At 39.3% G+C, this 23469-nt stretch overlaps 1 protein-coding gene across 2 annotated transcripts; it reads right to left on the reverse strand.

Annotated features, from left to right (window-relative positions):
* Positions 1–1407: 1407 nt before the first annotated feature.
* On the reverse strand, positions 1408–21924 carry CLNS1A (chloride nucleotide-sensitive channel 1A). Of its 2 annotated transcripts, none has more exons than XM_027531773.1 (7): positions 21713–21924; positions 14853–14989; positions 9969–10070; positions 8267–8374; positions 6992–7165; positions 3796–3885; positions 1408–2170 (listed from the first exon to the last, which is right to left on the reverse strand). In XM_027531773.1, the coding sequence occupies exons 1-6, from the start codon at positions 21835–21837 to the stop codon at positions 3818–3820; spliced, it is 714 nt and encodes a 237-aa protein (XP_027387574.1). In that variant the 5' UTR covers positions 21838–21924; the 3' UTR covers positions 1408–2170; positions 3796–3817. The 2 variants fall into 2 exon arrangements, with proteins under 2 accessions (XP_027387574.1, XP_027387575.1); XM_027531774.1 differs by having other exon boundaries at positions 1585–2170; positions 6992–7102; positions 21713–21913.
* Positions 21925–23469: the final 1545 nt, after the last annotated feature.

Below are 23469 nucleotides of genomic sequence, written 5' to 3' on the forward strand. Positions count from 1 at the left end.
GGACCAGAGGGGTTAAATACTGTCTGTCAAGTCAGAACTAGATGCCTGGTCTCCTGCATCTTAGCTGACTGCCTTATCCACAATACCAGGCTGACCACAGTAGTGCCTACAGGAAACACAGTGCACATGATCTCAACATTCTGTTGACATGTTATCAAAGAGCACTTAATGTTTCACTGAAAGTCATGATTACAAGTATGTAAGCATGACTTTAAAAAGCAATTCAAATAGAATTTCTAGGAAGAGCCCATGAGATACATGGACTGCTTACTGCAGAATGGATAAATGTCTAGGACAGAATCATGAGTGCTACTGAGACTGTTAGCAGAGAAATTTGGGAACTTCCTGTGCTGTCCACTGAAATTTTAACACTGAAAACCCTGCAATAAAGAGAAAATGTGCTTTCTTTAAGCTGCTGATAGATAGTAAGGCTGTATGGTATTTGGGAGCACAGGCTTAAAAATCACAGCTCCCTATCTGCTGCTGCTAAGTCACTTCAGTCGTGTCCGACTCTGTGCGACCCCATAGACGGCAGCCCACCAGGCTCCTCTGTCCATGGGATTCTCCAGGCAAGAACACTGGAGTGGGTTGCCATTTCCTCCTCCAATGCATGAAAGTGAAAAGTGAAAGTGAAGTCGCTCAGTCGTGTCCGACTCTTAGGGACCCCATGGACTGCAGCCTACCAGGCTCCTCCATCCATGGGATTTTCCAGGCAAGAGTACTGGAGTGGGGTGCCATTGCTCCCTATCTGTATGACCTTAAATGTTACTTTACCTCTCTCTGTAACTGTTTCCTCATCTCTAAAGTGGGATCAAAAAAACACCTATACTTCATAAGGTGATTAAGAATATTATACACATAGTGCATGTGAAGAACCCAGGACAATACAAAGTCTCTGTAAAAAGTGGCCTTTTTACTTGCTTGTTTTAACAAATTCAGTATTTATGAGAGTCTGCTCAGAAGAAAGAATATTAGTTTTTCCAGTCCACCAAGCAAGATGAGGGAAACCAAGTAAAAGTGCTGAAAAGAACACTGGGTTTAGTGGTGACAAATTAGTCACTAATTAGTCAGGTAATTGTGAAGAGCTTTTCTAACCTATTTTTTTGGTCATAAAGTCCAGGTATAAACCTGTAATTATAAATCAGCCTGATAGGTATCTCTGAAAACTGAGAGTTGAAAAGTATGTTATAAGAAATCACTCCTGGTTCAGATGGAAGCAGCAGAAGTCCCTCTGCAGTGTTATAACCTTGCCCTGTCCCTCAGAAGCCCTATACATCTCTTACTCACTCCATGTTCATGTTCTCAGCAAAAGTCAAAGACCAACAAGAATCTCGTTTTTTGTCAAAACACTAATTTTTACAAGCTGTTTCTCTTTAATAGTTTTAGTCAAGAATGAGAGCACAATAATATAGAAAACCTAAATTTATTTGTTAAGCTATCACAAAGACAAAACAATTTTCTGAAATACTTTGAGAACTTCATCCCAATTCCGCTTGTTCTTTTACAGAAACTGACCTGAGAGGCTGGCAATGAAAGGATACAACCTAAGCGGTTATAACAGAACAGACTGATGAAACATGGTGAAAGGAGCAAAGGCTAGGCAGGAGCACTTGTGTTAGTGGTAATACGTGTGGCTGGGCTGTTTCTGAAGAGGCTCCCTAGAGTTAACTGACCTGGGTCCCCAGTTAGTAAAAAGACCTTTATCCCTGTGGAAAGTGCAGAGATTAGGATTTCTCCGAGACCTCTGTTTTTCTTTTTTAAGGAGTTAAGGGTATCCTTAGGCCCTAAGGCGTATAGCTTAGATTCAGCCTCTCTTTCCCACGCAGTCTACCTACACCTTCAAACGCCAGCGCATTTCCACCACGTAGTCCTGCTAGGTTTTGAGGATGCATATAGTGAAGGTGGGAATCACAGGCCTACTCAGAGGGTACACCTAGACACAACGGTTTGGGGTAAATCATAAACTACAAATACCCTTCTGGTTAAGTTAATTCACCTTTGTTAATAAAGGTCATAGTTTCTTGTGCTGGTGACAGCTTCTTGTCTCAGTATACTCTGTCTCAAGAAAGAACTGGTTCAGGTAAGTTTTGGAGAAAGAAAAAGACTTTCATCAACACCCACTCCACAGTGGAAGAGGCACCAAGTTCTCTCCTACAGTTATGAGCAGAATCTGAAAAACAAAAGGTTTACAGTGTTTATACTAATAGCTATTATTTATTAAATGCCTAGTCAAGACTGCCAGAGGACTTACATATATTATATTTCAATCTTTGCAATAATCCTGCCAGGCAGTTACTATCATCTTCATTTTTCAGAAGGGGAAACTGAGAATTGTAGAAGTTACACTCCTTGTCTGAAGGCACAGAGCTGGTAATGTGGTGGAGCTGTGATTCCACCACTCATGTGCCTGCCCCCGCACTCTATCTTGTCCATCGAGAGGTCCTAGCTTCATTATCTTGATATTTCTAATACCTACCTACATACTCCAATTATTTCTTGTTCTCTCCTCAAAGCCAAATGTAATTTTAAATGATTAAAAATTTACAGACATTGTTTGGAATTAAGATTAATTAATTAAGGTTAATGCTGGATAATTCATTATCCAGATGAAGAACTTTTTTATTCATAAACTTTATGAATAAAAATCTCTTTGCTCCAGCTATAGCACAAAATGAACATAAACAAATTATCAGTTCATTAGAAAGTTGTGGCTATTTTACAGTTATTTCATCATAAAAATTGTACTTCAAAGAATCCTAAGAATTCTCACCAGAAAAATGCTCCAACATTCCATTTGTGTAACCATTAGTGACATACCAAATACGTTTCTCCATCTTATTAATAGAATAGTTGGTATTCTTTGAATAGTCCCTTTTCAAGAAGAAATATGTTAAATCCAGATCAAAAAATCTGTTTTCCAGTTTTAATAAAAATTACTGAAAAAAATCCATATACTATGAAGAATGTGATAAATAAAGAATCTCATCAATAAGGGAAGAAGACATATCAGTACTGAAAGATTCCCCATAAAGTATTATTTCAACAGTGAAATATTGATATCCAGAACTGTGAAATCTGAAAATTAACATTAGCAGAGCTCCAACAATGTTAACACATACTTTAAGCAAACTGTAGAGGAGACACTGCTGATTTTAGATGATGGCTACCAATGACAGAAGTAAATGTTGTATAAGTAAAGAGACATATATCACAGAACTTTTAAGGTTATTTTCTATTAGTTCCACTGGCAGCAGCTGAGAGGAAAGCTGAGATCCATTATCACAATTCATGGTTAAGATGTTATATTCACAAAGGCAATAATCTGCTTTGTGAATTATTGTAGCAAATCTCTGTTTTGTGTTTTTGATGAAATGCTAAGGTTTCAAATATCCTAAGTGGGAAGGAAAAGTTGACTCAAGAGCAGAGCGGGACATGACCTCAAGTTCTGCTGCTCCCACATGAGTCAACCAGGGAGATCTCTGCTTTTGAACAAAGGGTAATGTCCTTCTCTTGATTCACTGAAAATCAGCGTCTTATCCTTCCATGTACTCTCAACGGCTAGCACAGTGCTTGGCAGCTAGTAAGTGCTCAGTAAATGTTAACCTGAACATTACCATGCTGGCAGATCTTGATTTCTTAGCGGCAAAAACTACATAGTTTCAAGTAATTTCATAAATGGATTAAAAAACATTTTCCCACAACTGCTAATTTGTTAGAGTTCTCCTCAAATCTGAAAATAAAAATCAATTGTTTCACATGACTTTCATGTTCAGTGACAAGGGAGAAAATACTCACCCTAAAGCAGCATCCATCATTTTCAGTGATCAACATCTGCATCCTCAAACTGTCCAGCAACTGTTGGTGTAGTATCTACCTCCATCCCATCTGAAGAAAAAATTAACCACTGAGCAACAGTCTACTAAGCACTTCTGATAGTTAAGAGTCAGCTTAGATTTCAACCAGAAGGAAGCTAGCGCCCTCTGCTGGTAAGAGTTGCTATTTCTTTTTTTTTTTTTAATTTTATTTTATTTTTAAACTTTACATAATTGTATTAGTCTTGACAATTGAAACTACCAAGGAACAGACTAAGAAAAATGCCACCTGTGGATTTAGGCCAAGTTAAAATTAGTATGTATATTTAACTTTCACTTTGCAACTCTCAGTCTCAGAACTGAAAGAACTCCAAGCAGGGACTTTCAAATGCAGCAAGCATCCATTTTTCACTCTTCACAGAACTGTGTTAGATGTTTCACCGTATGACTTCTTTTTTTAAAGCATGAAGTACTATCTAAGCTTGCAACATAATTCAGTAGAAAAGACTGAAATAAATAAGTAAAGTGAGATTCTTACTTATCTCTGTTTTTTTAATCTCATTGAAAAAAAAAAAAAGATGGGGGAGAACCAACAACCAAAAAAAGCCCCCTGGAAAGAGCTGTCTAAAGCTGCTTTTGCCACTTCTTCACCTCCCACTCACGCTCAACTCTTTAGCCCACCACAAACTGGCTTCTGCCCACAGCCCATTGGCACCCCACCACCCAGACATTCAGCAGGACATACAAATAAAACACTTATATAAAATTAACTCACCTTTCCACATAGAAAATACATCCCTTTCCAAAAGGATACTTCTTACTTGCTCAACCCAGAAACCCCTACCATATCTCTAACTTCTGTTGCTTCTATCTCTTAAATACCTCTCAAATTTGTTCAGTCTTTTGACACTACTGCCACTCCCTAATTAGGCCACTATCTCTCATCTAATTTAAATCATAAGCTTCTTAAGTATCTAGTATCTCCTCTAGTATCTCCCTTTGCAATTAATTTTTTGTATCAAAGCCAGAGTCATATTCTAAAACACTAATCAAACTAAAATTCTTCAATGGCTTCCCACTGACTTAAACACAGGTTGAAATTCTTTAACACAGCTTTCAAGTTCCGTTACTATACAGTCCAGTTCACTATTCCACCTTTATCTGTTGCCATAATAGCTACCCATCACACTCAAGAATTCCAGATATAATGAACTTTCAGTTCCCCAAAGCTGAATGGTCTCTTGATCCTTCACTTTACACATGACTGACCCCCTGACCTGCCTCTCTCCCCAAACTGTATGTAATCCCTCTTTACTTGGTTCATTTTTATTTATCTTCAGACTGTGGCTTAAATGTCACTTACTCCATGAAGTTTGAATCTCTCTCTGACTGTCCAGCCTCTGATTCCATAGTTCTTCAAGCTTCCCCTTTATCTCAATGTTGTATCACAATGTACTGTAACTACCTAACTAGTTAATTTCTTTTTCTCTCCACTAGAATGCCATTGATAGATATTAACTGCATCTTCCTTAGGCACTCCTGTATTCTCTCTACCTGCCACAGTAGCTCAACAAACATCTCTTACATAAACAAACACAGGAAGTACTGAAATGCCACCAGTTGAAATTTCACTATGGATTTATCAGAACATCATGTTGCATACTGTTAATATATTATTTTAAAAATAAATTTAAAAAAAGAAATTGCACAGGTCAAATTAAATAAGTGGAAAAAAAAGTGATGTGGGTACCCAGAACTTAAGAAGAGAGAGAATGGTTTAAGCTGAATTTTATGTATAGGCAACTCAATATGCCAGTGAGGCTTAGGAATACAAGTCCAATTATCTCACTTTACCAACAAGTGTTCGTGACCTTAAAGTCAGTTGCTATAAAGCATTAAATAAAAAGTTCTATAATTAAAAACAACAAAAAGCCTTCAGTGATGAAAGGTTTTTTAATGTCCAAGGGTACTCTTCAGCTAATCACTATAATAAAAAAAAAAAAGGAGTATCTTGAATTCTTTCAGCTAAGATTTCGGTATAGCACTAGAGATCACCTGAGTCACCTAACCCTAAAGCCTATGTTAGAGGCTCACCATGTAGAGCTTAAAATGGAGAGCAGACACAACGAACAGTAACGTGACCCACAGCCTAATTCCAAATTAAATACCCCAGAACTTCAGGACCCTCAGGTCAGAACGCTATGTACATGGAGATAATGATCACAACATTATGAGAGAAACTTAAATATCAATAAAAGAAAAACTATGGCAATCCTCTTTAAGAACATTCTGCATCACTAAAAATTAAAAGTGTTAAGATTCTGTAGCAACACAAAATACTGAACTGAATACATGGAGGATGCAAGAAATGCTCATAACGGTATCTGGCAGATTGTTTTTACACATTAGCTTATTTAATCCCCTTACCACTTATTAGCTATTTGACTGCAAGCTAGGTATGTGACCTTTCTGTGCCTTAGTTTCTTCATCTATAAAATGGGGATCATAACAGCATCTACTGTGGAGAAGGAAATGGCAACCCACTCCAGTACTCTTGCCTGGGAAATCCCATGGACTGAGGAGCCCAGCGGGCTACAGTCCATGGGGTTGCAAAGAGTCAGACATGACTGAAGCCGCTAAACAACATCTACCAGAAGGTTCTTGGAAGGATTAAATGAGTAAATACACATAACGTGCTTCCATCAGGATCTGACACATAGGAACACTACCTAAATGTTTTCTTGAGGGTAGTAGGAACAAGATTGGAGACAAGTGGCGCAAAGACAGAGGTGTCTCTCCAGAGTCCAAAGAATTTATATGGTGAATATCAATGACACTGAGTGTTCTCAGAAGATTAATAAGGCGCAGTGAGGTAGAGGGAAGACTGATTTGAGGCAAAAAATTTCCTACTACAAATCCAGTGTGAGGGAAAAAGGACCTATGTTTGGAGCATAGCAGTAGTTATAGCAAGGAGATCTGAAAAGTCATTTAAAGGAAAAATCCATAGCAGTCAGTATTAGACTGGCAGGGAACAAATGATAAAGGCGGAGTCAAAAGAATACAAAACTTACAGATTTTTGTTAAGTTAGGGAAAAAAGTTTAAAAACACTTACATATAGTTCCCATTCTACGTAATTCTACATTTGCTTCCTATACCATCACGAATTCCGAGTACTCACCTTCATAATCTCTTACTGAATCTTCTGTCCGGACTCCAGCCATGTTATACTGGCTGCTCACAGACTGAGAAAGCATTCCTTCCAATCTCTCCAGTGTGGCTTGGCCTTCTGCTGTTAAATGGGATAATCCTTCTTCATAGGTATAAAATGTAGGGATGTCCCCCTGCCCTTGTTCTAAATAAATTAAAAGCTTTTAGGCCATTATAGAACAATTAGGGGGAAAAAAAGACAATCAATAATGCATCTATCTACTGAAGATAAGGTACAGTGAAAAAAGGCTTCAAGGAAAACACTCAACATTTATTCAACACACACACATCAGCCATCTATTGAAGACAAATATACACAGAAAATGTCTCTACTCTCTAAGATGAGAAGGGATTCTAAGAGATAACAAGCAAGTATATAGCAATTCCCAAAGAATCAAATGTCCAGGGACTAGGAGGAAAAGAGGGTGTTCCTAAGATTACAGAGTTTTATCCCAAGGTGGGAATTTTACATGACTGTTTTTTGCTGATTAAAATGCATCCTGCTTTTAAAAAACCAGAAATTCTGGAAAATACAAACAGGATTTAAAAATTAAATTACCCTGAAACTTCAGCAAAGATGAGAATGTATTTAGATGTATATAAAGGAGAATCCCAGAAATGAGTCTGTCTCAAGCCAGGAGGTGGTACATAAGGAGGCAACAGCTTTAGCGAGCCAAACTGGTATCCATGAGAAAAGAGAAGAAAACAGCAGACACCTCAAGTAACAAGACTCTACACCAAGCTAGTGACTGTATTTTGCTCTGAGGAGGTAAAGGGAGATAATCTTAGATAAATGAAGTATGGTTCTGGGGAAAAGACATCACCTTAGCAATGAGGTGGTTGATGGAATACGTTAAAGATGTAGATGATACAGGTTCCAAGCAGTGGAGAGAGGCTTGTTTTCTGGGAGCAACTTCAACTTTAAAAGATTCTCCCAACTACCCATTATCTTATCACAGTCTTTTCTTCTATTTACTTCTGTTTTCTTCCCCCCCGAAAGGGGGGAAGAAAACGTATCTCTATGTTTTGCCCTCAAGCTTGGGATGCCTGTTAACATTTTCTAACTTGGCTGAGACATGAATTGTGCCACTAACTTTTATTAAAAACCAAGCTACATGAATAATTAAGAGATATAAAAGAATTATAACCCCATACCCTATACAAATACATGTTTAAAATGAAACACACATACATAAATGTTTTAAATACATACACAAACACTTTAAAAAAAATCCACTTCACTAACCATGGGCTTCCACATCATATTCGTCTCCATCGTAATCATCTGAATCTTCATCCTCAGGATCTGGATGCAAAGCCTGGCATTCACACATTGCAGTGAACATTGCCTCCACTGAACAAGTAAATTAAAAATTTCTCATTAATTTTTTTCTGATTAATGTACAATAAAAATCTAATAAGACAACCATCAGGGCAAATAAATTTAATGAGTAGACAAGAGGTATATTGGTGGTGATTTAGTCGCTAAGTTGTGTCCGACTCTTGTGACTCCAAGGACTGTAGCCTGCCAGACTCCTCTGTCCATGGGATTCTCCAGGCAAGAATACTGGAGTGGGTTGCCATTTCCTGCTCTAAGAGGTATACTAGGGTCACAGTATTTACAAAATATGCCAAATTTCAAGGAAAATCAATCTTGATGGCAATAGACAAGCCACAAAATATTAATAATAAGAGGTCTTTTTGAAATATTACTGAGATCTCCTCATGCCTTGTTGGATTTTCCAAGAAAAAGCATCAGAGTCCTGGTCAGACTACTGGCATCAGGGTGAAGCCCCTCAAGGCAGCGCTCCTTCCAGTTGTCCTGGCATCATCCACTTCGGAATTGCCACGAGCCCACTGTCCTCTATTCAGTGAGATTCACAGTCAACAGGACCAAGTCCATAAATAACAGGTTCCTCCATTCACAAAACACACCAGGAACATGGTATCTACTACACTCACTTCATTGACAATCTTTGTATTAATAGGTATCTGGTCCTCAATGGTATTACAGATGCTAAAATGAAGAAAAAGCAATAGAACAGAGGTAATGAGAGTGAGGGCTTGAATAGCAAAGACATTACTTTGCCAACAAAGGTCCGTCTAGTCAAGGCTATGGTTTTTCCAGTGGTCATGTATGGATGTGAGAGTTGGACTGTGAAGAAAGCTGAGGGCTGAAGAATTGATGCTTTTGAACTGTGGTGTTGGAGAAGACTCTTGAGAGTCCCTTGGACTGCAAGGAGATCCAACCAGTCCATTCTGAAGGAGACAGCCCTGGGTGTTCTTTGGAGGGAATGATGCTAAAGCTGAAGCTCCAGTACTTCGGCCACCACACGTGAAGAGCTGACTCACTGGAAAAGACTCTGATGCTGGGAGGGATTGGGGGCAGGAGGAAAAGGGGACGACAGAGGATGAGATGGCTGGATGGCATCACCGACTCGATGTACGTGAGTTTGAGTGAACTCCAGGAGTTGGTGATGGACAGGGAGGCCTGGCGTGCTGCAATTCATGGGGTCGCAAAGAGTCGGACACAACTGAGCGATTGAACTGAACTGAATGAGAGTGAGGGCTTCCCTGGTGGCTCAGTGGCAAAGAATCCGTCTGCCAGTGCAGGAGACATGGGTTTGATCCCCAGATTGGCAAGATCCTCTGGAGAAGGAAATGGCAACCCACTCTAGTATTCTTGCCTGGGAAACCCCATGGACAGATAAGCCTGGTAGGCTACAGTCCATGGGGTCGCAAAAGAGTCAGATATAACTTAGCGACTAAAACAATAAACAATAACAACAAATGAGGATGAAGGTGTGCGTGCGTGCGTGCGTGTGTGTGCGTGTGTGTGTGTGTGTGTGTGTGTGTGTGTGTGTGTGAGAGACAGAGACAGGGGCAGGGGAAGAAAGAATGTTTGGTACTTAAAGGGAAAAAAACCACATGTTCTACAGAATACTCACATGCTGATTTATCACTAGGCACAAATCTAAATTCAGAAATAGGTTCAATGTCATCATCACTATCTTCCTCTTCTTCATCAGCAACCGATTCTTTTGATTCTTCTAGAAAGGGTATAAAAAAAGAAAAGAAAGGGTATTAAAAAACAGCTTTTTAACTATATTTATGTTTAAAAATAGAATCTTAAAAGTATTTCTTAAAGGATGTTTATTGATACATCTAAATATTGCATTTTTTTTACTCCCAATTATAAAACATTATTTTAGAGCTAAAAAAAGACTCTGGATAGTCTCTCTGGTCTAGTCACACTGTACTTGAAGTTCTAGGGATACCAAGCCCCAACATCATGGTAGGGGGTGAGGAAACCCAGAGAGTCAGACCTCTAACAATTAGAGTTTCACTGTCATGTCTGTTTATTTCACCATGAAACAATGAGTTCAGCAGCAGTCTGTAAACCACTGTGATTTATCACCAACAATTTACAGATAAGAAAACTAAGGCCCATAAAAATTAACTGACTCCAAAGATAAATTAATAAATAAAGTCTGTTGGCAAGAAAAAGCTACAAATGTTCAATAAAGAGAACTAGCACATCCTGTTGGTCAAAGTGGAAACTGCTAAAATCACTCCAGATGTACATATCCTATTACCCAGCAATTCTTAATCTAAGTACATGAATGTTTCCTGAAGTACTTTATGTACTACAGAAAATATAAGAAATGTTAATTTAAAAAAGGAAAATAGATGTATTGTAACTTGATCATATTATGTTCAGTAGATAACATCTGAAAATGAATAAATGTGATTTATATGGATCAAAATGAAGGAATTTTAAAACATAATTGAGTAAAAGAGCTCACTGGAGAATATATATAATACCATTTACATTTACAAGTTTTAAACACAAAAGAGAACCATTATATTGCTTAAGGGTGTGTATATATATATACACACTCCGTAAAAATCTAAAAGCATAGACAGGAAGGACACACATCATCTTTAAGAAAAACTCTGGAGACAGAATTAGGAATGAAATGGGGAGGGGTATAAAAACAAATTTCCATAGTATTAATATAATTTTATTTTTTTTAGACTAATTATGAAAAAATGTTAGAATTTACACTGGATATTATATAATGAAAAACTTTTTAAAAAAATTATTCTGAACTTTTCAACATATGAATTATTTCATAATGTTTTTTAAAAAAGGTGAATAAAACAGACCCCAAAACCACCAAAACACGTTAAAAAAATCATCTTAAAAATACAACTTTTGTTTAGCATATTACAGCTGCCATTTTGAAAAAATGTTAATTCTCCATATAGATGGAGATAAAGTAGAAAGGCATTCAAAGTATATACTTTCTGGAAAGCAAGCTGACAATATGTTAAGAGCTTTTTAATAAGGGGTACCCACTATATATTTTTTAACTTTTAATTTTTATAAGTCACACAAGTTCACTGAATAATGAAAAAATACAGATAAGCAAAAAACACAAAATTTTAAATGGCCACTATTAGCAGCTTTAAGTAATATATATAATAGAACTTTTCTGTCCTGTTTCTAATGTTATTAAATTGTTACATAAAAGAGATGTGTCTTCTGTAAAATAGTAAAATACAAAAATATTGGACAGTTCTAAAAAATTCTTAGTAGTTGAATACATTATGGTACTACCAAACTTTTTCAACGCATTTAAAAAAATGATATCATACTATAACTACTGTTCCATAACTGAATGGACGTCACTTTTCAAACCATAAATTCAAATAATGGTACAAAAATAATGGAAAGAGTCAAGATGGATTCAAAGTAAAAAGTCCCTACCCCTCTAGTCCTCTCCCTAGAAATAACCACTATTAACACCTTTTTTCAAACCTTTCTTCTACAGGTATGTATCTTAAAGCAATAAAGAGAAATATAGCATTTTTACAATTAGGAAAAAAACACCACTATGACAAACATTAATCATCTCATACTAGATCATAGTAGTGACTACCAAACTCTTGTCTCCTTAAACGTTTCTAAAATTTTAGAAATGGGAATGTATTTTTTTTAGTCATTTAAAAAATAATCTAATGTTCTCAACAATAAGCTGATGGTCTACTTTAGTGGTTAATGGAGGTAAGCCAAACAGAAAAAATAAATAAATAAATAAATATATGGGGCTTGAAGAATCAGGACAAGAGGACCAAAGGCTGGAAAAACAGGATCCACATCTGTGTAACTTATAAAAGTGCAGTTCCAGATAAACAGAAATGGAGAAGTATTAAAATACAGGTGATGGAAAAAACTACTCCCTAGTAAGATAGAAAAGTTTTACTTATTTTAGTAAGAGTTTTAATTCCGTCTATCTCAAGAAGATAATCATATAGAATATATGTTTAAAATACCCACCCCAAACCTGCCGAATCCTTATTACCTAGTTTGGGACTCCCCAAATTGTATTTTTAACAAGTTTCCAAGGTGTTTCTAATGTGCAGCCAGGTTTAAAAACCAAAAATTACTACAATGCCCTAATTATTTTGGATAAAATGGAGGCTCAGAGAGATGAAAATGACTTGCCTACCAAGTTCTGGTGCAGTGTGCTTTCCCTTTTAGCTAGCTTTATTCAAACCCTACTTCTCTAACTTTATTTTCTGACATACACCTTTGCCCAATGCCAATGCTCTACACTATTTATGAGCATGTCACACCAAAATTTAAAACTGACTAACAAGAGAAGGCAATGGCACCCCACTCCAGTACTCTTGCCTGGAAAATCCCATGGATGGAGGAGCCTGGTGGGCTGCAGTCCATGGGGTCACCAAGAATCAGACACAACTAAGCGACTTCACTTTCACTTTTCATGCATTGGAGAAGGAAATGGCAACCCACTCCAGTGTTCTTGCTTGGAGAATCCCAGAGATGGGGGAGCCTGGTGGGCTGCCGTCTATGGGGTCATACAGAGTCAGACACGACTGAAGTGACTTAGCAGCAGCAACAAGAGTATCTCTAAAATTTCACATCTACGAATGAATGGCAAAAAAAAGGGTGGGGGGGGGGAGGGTGGTGGCGCAGGGAGTGTGGATTCGCTGGCAGTCCAGTGGTTAGGACTTGGGCTCTCACTGCCAGGGCCTTGCATTCCATCCCTGGCCAAGCAACTAAGATCCTACGAGCCTTGTAGCATGGCCAAATAAATAAATAAATAATAAGAATAAATAGAAATAAATAAAATTTCATGTCTATATATCAGTGAATGAATGAAAGCTTTCAACTAAACATGGCATATAAACTCTTGGTTATAAAATCATAGTTGAAGATACTTAGATGGAAAGTGAACTTTGTGTCCAAGGCCACCTCATCTGGAAGTCTCACTACAACACAAGGTCAACAGCTTTTTACATTTCCTTACCCTCTTTCAAATTCCACTAGATTTTTATCTACCTTTAGATGCTTCCCAATGGCAAGAGTTTTAAATCTCACACCAAAAATATTTTCAAATCGCTAAATCAGTCTATCACTTAATGAGGCAGGGTGTGCCAAAAGTCTTAAAATTAAATAAGTAGTGTCACACAATATAAATGCTCATGTTATATCTGAAACCATACTAAATCCCAAATTGGAAGAGCAATAGCTCAACAGGAAAATTCATGGCATTATTTCTTACATGCTATTTCAAAGAAAAGCAAAGCACTATCTTCAAATCAAAAGTTTACTAAAATGTAACAACAGTCTTTCAACTCCAAAGTTATTCATTCTCACAAAGGATGAACATATTAAACTAATATACTATAAAAACTTTAGTTATACTTAAAAAATCAAGCAGAAGTTTTTATTTCCTGCCTAACTTGTTTCTCACTTAGAATTCTTGAAACTCATTGTGAAAGTGGCTCAGGCATGTCCAACTGTTTGTGACCCCAATTCATGGAATTCTCTAGGCCAGAATACTGGAGTAGGTAGCCTTTCCCTTCTCCAAGGGATCTTCCCAACCCAGGGATCAAACCCAGGTCTGCCACATTGCAGGCACATTCTTTACCAAGTGAGCCACAGGGAAGCTCAAGAAAACTGGAGTGGGTAGCCTATCCCTTCTTCATGGGACCTTCCTGCCCCAAGAATCAAACCGGGGTCTCCTGCATTGCAGGCAGGTTCTTTTTTTTTTTTTTTCAAGGCGAATTCTTTACCAACTGAGCTCTCAGGGAAATTCATTATGGAGAGCCTAAAAAATGGATCTTAAAAATCTTTCTTACTTCTTCTTTCATCAACCGTACTAGATTTTTATGACTCTGTTGTTTCCTCCATCTGCAAGACCTGGCAATCTTGTACCATAGGGTTTCTCAATCTTGAGACAATAATATTGACATTTGGACTGGTTAATTCAATTCTCTGTTGTGGGAGCCTGTCCTAGGAATTGTAGGATGTTTAGTAGTATCCCTGGCCTCTAACTAGATGTCAGTAGCGCTCCTCTCCACCTCTAGTGGTGACAAAAATGCCATGACAAAATGTAACTGGCAAATGTCGGGAGAGGGCAACATGTCCACCATTAAGAACTATTTCTATAACAAAACAAAACAGGTTCTATCCTAAACTATTAGTAGGGAAGCATATGGATCCAAGCCTCTAAGGGTGCTAAAAGTAAATACCTTTACACTGAGAAAGAATAACAAACTCAAGAGGAGAAACAAGAAATGCAAATGCATAACAGCTAAATAATTTTAAGTGCAACTATTAATATGTAGAAAGTAAAAGGCAGTGTGCAAATTATTTTAGTGTGCTGAAATTTTGCTTAAGAAAGTATTATCCAAAATAAGTGAATGGCTTGAATACTACATTATCATCATCAGTGACTGCTTTTTGAAATATACTACACCAAAGGAAGCTCAAGATTAAATTATACCATACATACCTCCAAATTTGGCATTCACCATAACATACAGATGCTCTCGTGGATAGGCGTTTAGGTCCCTGGATACTGCATGCAAACTAATGGTGGGGTATTCCAGGGAGAATCCTAATCCAGAGCCATCTAACCAAGACAGGCGGCTGAAAAACATGTGTGAAGTGGATTATTTGAAGAAATTAAATCCTAATTTGATGTCCTAATTTGATGTTTATAAAGGTTCAGCTTGGACATATATTAATATATATGTGAATAAATTCAAGCATATTGTTTAGAAATCTCCTAAAAGAAGAAAATTCGCAGCAGGAATTTAGTTTCTTTAAGACAGTTCTGTTATAGTTCACTTTCCCCTATCTAAATATCCAAACAGATTTGAAATGCTATTTTTCTTAAGTCACATGTGTGTTTCTATGCCTTTTTATGCTTGTTTGTATTTGGAATGTCTTCAGGCATCTTCTTTGCTTTGGCAAATCTTCTTCGTTTGGGTAAGTCCCAGTCTTTCCATAAACCCTCTCTTCAATTATTCCAGTGCAATGATCTCTTCTTTTCCTAAATCGCGCTTAGGCTCAGTAATATACAACTGAGCACCTAACTCTGTGGTAATGAATTTTATATGTATCGGACAGAACATGAGTTACTTGACAAAGCTTTAACATTCTTCAAAACCATTGCCACAATGCTTAGCATGTAAATATGCAATAAATACCTAAGAAGCACTAATTTCTCCACTAATCCTACATTAAATAACATACACATGAAATGGCTGTAATAACACAAGTTGGAAAATAATCATCACATTGAAAAGCAGATGTTATGAAGCCTTTCATTTATTTTGCAACTTAAGGAGAAAGCCACAAATAAGCAATGTCTAGTTATCCCTCAAAAGTGGTCAATGCAAATATTTTATTGCTTTAACAAAGGAAAACTATCAGGAAAATCAGTACTCTGAGTTTTGAGTAAGGACTGATTGATTTTTTTGGTAATACTTCACCCATCTGGAACTGCACCATTTAGCAGGGAAAAAAGTTGCAAAAAAGATGCTTAAGAAACCACAAAAATGTTAATAAAATAAAAGCCAATGCACTATACTGGTTGTACAGGGCTGGAGGAAAATACAAAGTGACTGCTAACAGGTGTCAGTTTCTTTGGGGGACATGAAAATATTCTAAAATTCCTGAATATTCTAATATTCTAGAATATTAGATCTAATATTCTAATATTCAGGAATTGGGAATTCCTTGGCGGTCCAGTGGTTATAACTTGGTGCTTTCAATTTTGGGGCCCAGATTCAATTCTTGGTTGGGGAATTAAGATCCCACAGGCTGTGCAGCATGGCCAAAAAAATAAGTAAGAAATTAAAAGTAAATAACACTGTGTTGATGGCTGCACAACTCTGTTATATATACCTATTTATTAATATATAACATATTTATGTATGTTACATATATTATATGTATGCATGCCGAGTCACTTCAGTCATGTCTGACTCTTTGTGACCCCATGGACTGTAGCCCGTCAGGCTCCTTTGTCCATGGAATTCTCCAGGCAAATAGTACAGTGGGTTGCCATGATCTCCTCCAGGGGATCTTTCCCACCCAAGAACTGAACCCGTGTCTCCTGCTGCTCCTGCACTGCAGGCAGATTCTTTATTGCTGAGCCACTATGATAGTCCTATACACACATACACATACACACGCATATATTTAAATACATGGATTGCATGCTATGTAAATTAGGTCAATGAAGCTTTTACTTTAAAAAGAAGTTAATGCAATAAAAACCCCATATCTTCTATTTTCTATACAACTGTAACAAGACTGGCAGTCTGACATCTAAGGAAGCAAAAACAAACACAAGAGTAGAACCTAGGACTTCTTGTGTGGGAACAATGACACTGCAGCAGTCTGAGAGCATTCATACTCAATGTAAGGGGAGGCTGAGCTTTACACCTCAATCCCCCAAAGGAAATCAATGGCTAATAGCACAAAACAAATGTGTAACACTTGACTCTCACTCATAAAAGCAAAGGCAGAATTAGATTATGGTGAAAATTGCACAATTTTGTAAACACACTAAAACATAAGGAACTGTACACTAAAACAAAACAAAACAAAAAAGCAAAAAAAAAAAAAAAGCACTGTCATTGAGAAAGGTTTCAACATGCTTATTGAAAATGAAAAACTGGGAAGCTTTTTAAAGTGATAAAAGCTCTAGAATAACTCATCCCATTGGGTCCAAAGAAGTAGATTTTATTATTGTAGTTAGACTGCATGTGCTCTATGGGCCTTTCCTCCACTGCTTTCCTCTTAATGTGGAGAAGAAATAGTGCTCAGGCATCACAGAAGTACTGCCAGTTCCTTATTAAAACTATATTATTTAAAGCAAATAAACTCCTTTTTTTCTCACTTCAGAAATCCCCTGGCATTATCATAATTCAGAAAGGAGTATTCCAAATTTCAGTACCCAAAATGATGTGAAATACCCAGAGCCACAAAATTTTCTTTAATGACTCAATTAGGAGATGGAAAACCTGAAAAACAAGTACAGACTCAGTGCCTATAAATTATGGCTTTCACTTTAAAAAGCACATAATTATTGCTCTGTAGTTCCTTACTGCTGGCAGAACAAATGCTATCTCCCCAGGGCATTTCCCGTGGAGTACTCATAATCTTATACAGGAACATGGATTATATACTCAACAGAACAGAAGAAAGTTTCACTCAAAAGCAACATTTACTCTCATTATTAAGTTCTGATTTTTTACTTATTTTCTTTTCATATATTCTAGAAGAAAAGCCCTTCAAAACCAAACTATCTAACTATACCCTGTGCTGTGCTTAGTTGCTCAGTCGTGTCTGACTCTGCAACCCCGTGGACGCCAGGCTCCTCTGTCCATGGGGCTTCTCCAGACAAGAACACGGGAGTGGGTTGCCATGCCTTCCTCCAGAGGATCTTTCCAACCCAGGGATCGAATCCAGGTCTCCCCTATTGCAGGTAGAGTCTTTACTGTCTGAGCCACCAGGGAAACCCTAATTATATATCCAGTCCCAAAGAAACCATGAGTCACATAAGGGAAAAACAAGAATCTGGCAGTTAGTAAAGATACAGAGGAAATGTTGTGCTATCCTCCAATGGTTCCGCACAAATTAACAGTGTATTTTATTCCTGGCCTGGGGAAAAAGACAGGACAGAAAGATAAGAGAGATCTTGAATTTAGGTTGGCTTAATTATCTGGTTTAAAATTGACTTGGGAATAAACATAAAAAGAGCATTACTTATAAATTTAAGTTACCTATTTTTAATTTAAATATTTTATTTCACTTGTTTCAAATAATCTATTTTGAATGATTCATGCCTCTGTTCCTTTCTTCATTTGGACAAAAAGTCAAATTCCTATGAAAACTAAGCTTTGAAAATAAGTCCAAAGGAGTTCTAAATCTCTCAATCTTCACCTGAAAAACTACCTAAAAACAAATCAGACCCTGTTCCTCTTTACCTACAACACTAAAGTAGTTTGCACAAAGCCTTTAGGCCATAAGCTAAACTCAAGAACATGACTCCCTCCTTCTCCAGCTTTATGTATTTATTTTTGGTCGCGCTGGGTCTTTGTTGCCGCACAGGCTTTTCTCTAGTTGTGGTACGTGGTTTCTCACTGCAACGGCCTCTCTTGCTGCGGAGCACCGGTTGCAGGGTGCACAGGCTTCAGTAGTTGTGGCTCCGGGATTCTAGAGCACAGGCTCAACAGTTGTGGCTCAGGAGCTTAGCTGCATGTGGGATCTTCCTGGATCAGGGATTGAATCCGTGTCCTTTGCACTGGCAGGCGGATTCTTTACCACTGAGGCATCAGGGAAGCTCCTTCTCTAGCTTTACTATGTTTCCACTCTTTCTCCGTTGGTCCCTAAAATAAGAGAACTGCTTGACTGTGCGTATGTGTGTGTGAACACACAATACATATCCTGGCACACATAGTATTGTTTCTCACCCTTGCCTCTGAGCATCCTGTTTCTTCTAATTAGAATGTTTCCTCTCAGACCCACCTCATTTACCTGGCTAACTGTCAATCCTCATTTGTCACATCCTCTATGAAGCATCGGAGAAGGCAATGGCACCCCACTCTAGTACTCTTGCCTGGAAAATCCCATGGATGGAGTAGCCTGGTGGGCCGCAGTCCATGGGGTCGCTAAGAGTCAGACAAGACTCAGCGACTTCACTTTCACTTTTCTGCATTGGAGAAGGAAATGGCAACCCACTCCAGTGTTCTTGCCTGGAGAATCCCAGGGATGGGGGAGCCTGGTGGGCTGCTGTCTATGGGATCGCACAGAGTCGGACACGACTGAAGGGACTTAGCAGCAGCGGCGGCAGCAGCTATGAAGCATTCCCAGTTTGTTGAGATGTTGACTCTGTCAAGGTACAGGGACTTCCCTGGTGGCGAAGAGGATAAGAATCCACCTGCCAGTGCAGGGGACACAGATTTGATCCCTGGTCCAGGAAGATTTCACATGCCTATGCGCCTCAACTACTGGTGCCCACATGCTCAACTACTGAAACCCATGTGCCTAGAGCCCTGTGCTCCACAAGAAGCCTGAACACCATAATAAAGAGTAGCCCTGCTCACCACAACTAGAGAAAGCATGCACAAAGCAAGGAAGACGCAACGCAGACCGAAAAAAAAAAGCAAGATTTGGAAATGCTAGGTGGGAAAGAACAAAAAGGGGCAAGAAACCAAAGAGGTAAGGCTAATAATGAATTAAGAGGGATGAAAAATGGTGTCCAAGGTACTGGTAATATTCTACTCTTAACCTTGAGGTGCTATGCAGGTGTTAGTTTAAATATAACTCCTTAAACCATCTATTTGTAATTCATATTTTTTGTATGTATATTTTATAAAAATACTTTCTTAAAAAGATGTTAGTAAAAAGTTGAAATAAATAATTTTTTAAACAGTTAAGAGCTTAAAAGGAGTCTGTACTTCCTCACTATGGTTATACAAGAGAATGTCCTTATCCTTAGATTTTGACACAAGTATTTATAGGTGAAATGATGACATGTCTGCAACTCAAAAAGCTCAGAAAAAAGAGAGATAAATGTGGCCAAATGTTAACGACTGATGAATCTCTGTGAAGGAGCTATGGCTATTAATTTACAACACTTGCAACTTTTCTTTAGTTTTGAAATTTATCCAAATGAAAAAACAAGCATAGGACCTTCCCCTAATAGGATTTATATTATACAGGAGACAATGCACAGAGAAGCCATGGAGAAAAGGGGGACTGTGTAGGGGCTAAGAATATATCTGTGTTCCACTTTCTACTCCTTGAAAGAAATTGCTCTTGCAAGATCTCTGAAGATCTTCTTGTCAATACCCAACAGGCGCTTTTCAGATTTTATTTTATTTGACCACTCCTCTCTTTTTCCTCAAGTCTCTTCTTCCCTGGTGGCTCAGACGGTAAAGTGTCTGTCTACAATGAGGAAGACCTGGGTTCAATCCCTGGGTCAGGAAGATTCCCTGGAGAAGGAAACGGCAACCCACTCCAGTACTCTTGCCTGGAAAATCCCATGGACAGAGGAGCTTGGTGCAGGTTACTGTCCATGGGGTCGCAAAGAGTCTGGCACAACTGAGAGACTTCACTTTCACTTTCTTCTTCTATAACATAACTTGTGTAGGTGTGTCCCCAAGGTTCTATCCTTGGCCCTCTCTTCTCAAGTATCTAATCCATCCATCTTTAACACAACTCTCCCAAGAAATATGCTCATATGTGCAACTAATCCACATTTGCAGACCAAACTCATTACCTGTACTTTACCCCAAACTTGATCTTCTCTCATCCATATTTCCTACCTGTGACTGGCCAGAAACCTAAGCTTTGTTCAATGACTAGATTTCCTTCGAAAGCAAGGGGTTCTTTACATCTTTTTGTGCCTGCTGTGGCAGGGAGAATTTTGGCCCCTATGACTCTCACATCTCCTGGTGCCAAACCTGTGAATATGCTGCATGGCAGAAGGGACTTTGTGTATGTAATTAAGGTTACTAATCAGTTCACAAGAAAAGAGAGAGATTACCCTGGATTATCTGTGTGGGTCCAACATAATCACGTGACTTCTTAAAAGAAGGGAATTTTCTCTGACTGCAGACAAAACTGATACAGAATACAGAGAGAAGCGAAGGACAGGAAAAGATTCAATGCATGACTGTTGGCTTGAAGATGAATGGAACTATGTCGTGGAAATGAGAACTTCTATTCTACAATCTCAACATGTAAAACAAGTCTATGAAAGCAAAAAATGCTCCAGGTACCCAAATAAAAGGGCAATTCCTTCTAGGAACAGAAATGAGTTAGGTACCTCTGGATACAACCCCTACCAGTGTGGGGGTGCAGGTGTTCCTCTCCCCACTCATACCTACAGAAGAAAACCTATACCCCCTTAACCAAGCTTTAAAAATCCTGCACAATTTGCTCTAAACCTACATATCCTACCCAGGGCAACACCTCCCATTCCTGATCATCAACGTGGCAGGCACTTCGATGACTCTTCTTCACTCAGGTCCTGGAAACTCAAAACCTTACAATGAGACCTTGAATAAAAAGCAGCACCCCGTCAGACCTCCAGTAAACAGGTGGGTAGAAAGCGCAATGAATGAGGCGAACACCGTCTGACGACGAAGAGAGACAAGAAGGCTCCGAGGAGACGACACTGGAACACACGAGTCTTCTCCTCAACAGAGGCACCTCCGAGGCAAAGCGGGGCACGCGCTCCCCAGCCCCACAGCCTCAGACGCCTCAGTCTCCCCCACGCTACTCCGCACCGCCCGCGCCCGGCAGAGACGAGGCGCGCAGGAAGCCAGCCCTCGGAAACAGAGACCCTACCTTTCAGCGATGTACAGGGTGCCGGTGCCGAGGCCCTTCCCGTTCAGCACAGCCTCGGTGTCTGGTTGCTGCTGCCGTAGGCCCTCAGCCGACCCAGGCGGCGGGAAACTTCTGAGGAAGCTCATAACTGCGAGGAGCGCTGAGACACCGGCTAGGAGCTGGCTGAGGCACCGCAAACCCTTCGCCGCGTCCCGCCCCGGAAGCAGTAGCAATTCCCCCCGGAAGAGTAACTTAGTCGGCCCCGGAATTCGAGCCCATCTACCATAGAGATGAGACGTTCTAGGATAACTCTCACAGGCTTGAGACGATAGAGTTTGTCAAGTTACGGACTTTCCCTTCTCCCTCGGGTTTCTAAGGCTCCAGGTTTGGAATAACGGAGTGTTCTCCCCACAATCTACTTCAGGATCGTCACAGCAACCTTGTGAGAGAGGAAGCACAGGAAATAATAAATTTCTTTTTTCTGCCGAAGGGGAAACGGAACCGTAAGGCAGGGAGTCTCTTGCCTGAGGTTGCACAGGAATGAGAGACCACACTGATATACAAGTCGGTCTCCTAAGTGGGTGCGGCTCTTCTCACCTGCGCCCGCCTCCACTAGGCCTTGTTCACGTCTCAACAGCCACGCCCCAGACATCACTTTAGGTCCTAACGCCGTCCTAGTACACGAACCACATATCCCCTGGTATCAGATGTGCAAACGAGCGCAAAGAGGTAATTAACCCTGGGTGAAGAGCTAGTTGTGTCAGCAAGCATATGGGGCGCTGAAGGGAAAAGAATTAATCCATTAGATTTAGAATTCTTTATTTCTTCACTAGACACTGAAAAAGTATTAAGAGCTAATAAAAACTTTTAAAATAATCATAAAAGTAGCTAATCGTAACCGGGTATTAAGTGTCAGGCTCCGTTCAAGGCGTGCGTGCTAAGTCGCTCCAGTTGTGTCCGACTCTTTGCGACCTTACTGACTGTAACCCGCCAGGCTCCTCTCTTTACCCTTATTATTTCTTAATTTCCTCTTCGTGACAACTTTATGGCGAAGACAGAGCTGAAACGGGAACTAGTGGAAAGTAGTAGGAATAGATCCTGAGAGCCTGAGGCTTCAGGATCTGTCATGTCATCTATCTGACATGCAGACAACACGGTGATGTCAGCTAGGACCTCTGTGGGAACCATCAGCTGGAACACGTTTACGTTTCCTTCGTGTGGCCTGAGCTTCCTCACAGCTTGGCAACTGGGTTTTGAAGTTGAGCATCCCAAGAAAGAGACTGGTATAAGCTGCACAGCCTCTTCTGACTTAGCCTTGGAAGTTACAGAGTGTAACCACAGGTAGGATCTGCTGGATTTTTCATCATTTTTTTTTTTTTTTAATGTACTTTGTGGTCCTATATGCTTTGACATGCCTGCAGCCCTGGCTGACACCTTGACTGAAGGTTTGGGAGCGACCCTGAGGCAGAGGAACCCAACTAAACTCAGATTCATGGACGGACAGGAAGCTGTTGGGTTTTGGTGTGTGTTTTGGTTTTGGTTTTGGTGTGCTGCAGGGCAAGCAGGTATCTTAGTTCCCCAACCAGTGATTAGAAACTGTGCCCTCTGCAGTGGAAGCGTGGATTCTTAACCACTGAACCACCAAGGAAGTCCCAAATAGTGGTTTTTTAAGTAACTAAGTTTTGGGGTAAACACAGCAATAGATCACTAATATGCTTACTAAAGAGAAGAGAAGGAACCTTGAACAGTATTAACCACTGTGCTGCTGCCTTAAACAC

Source organism: Bos indicus x Bos taurus, chromosome 29 (assembly GCF_003369695.1).
Source record: "Bos indicus x Bos taurus breed Angus x Brahman F1 hybrid chromosome 29, Bos_hybrid_MaternalHap_v2.0, whole genome shotgun sequence".
NCBI classification, from domain to species: domain Eukaryota; kingdom Metazoa; phylum Chordata; class Mammalia; order Artiodactyla; family Bovidae; genus Bos; species Bos indicus x Bos taurus.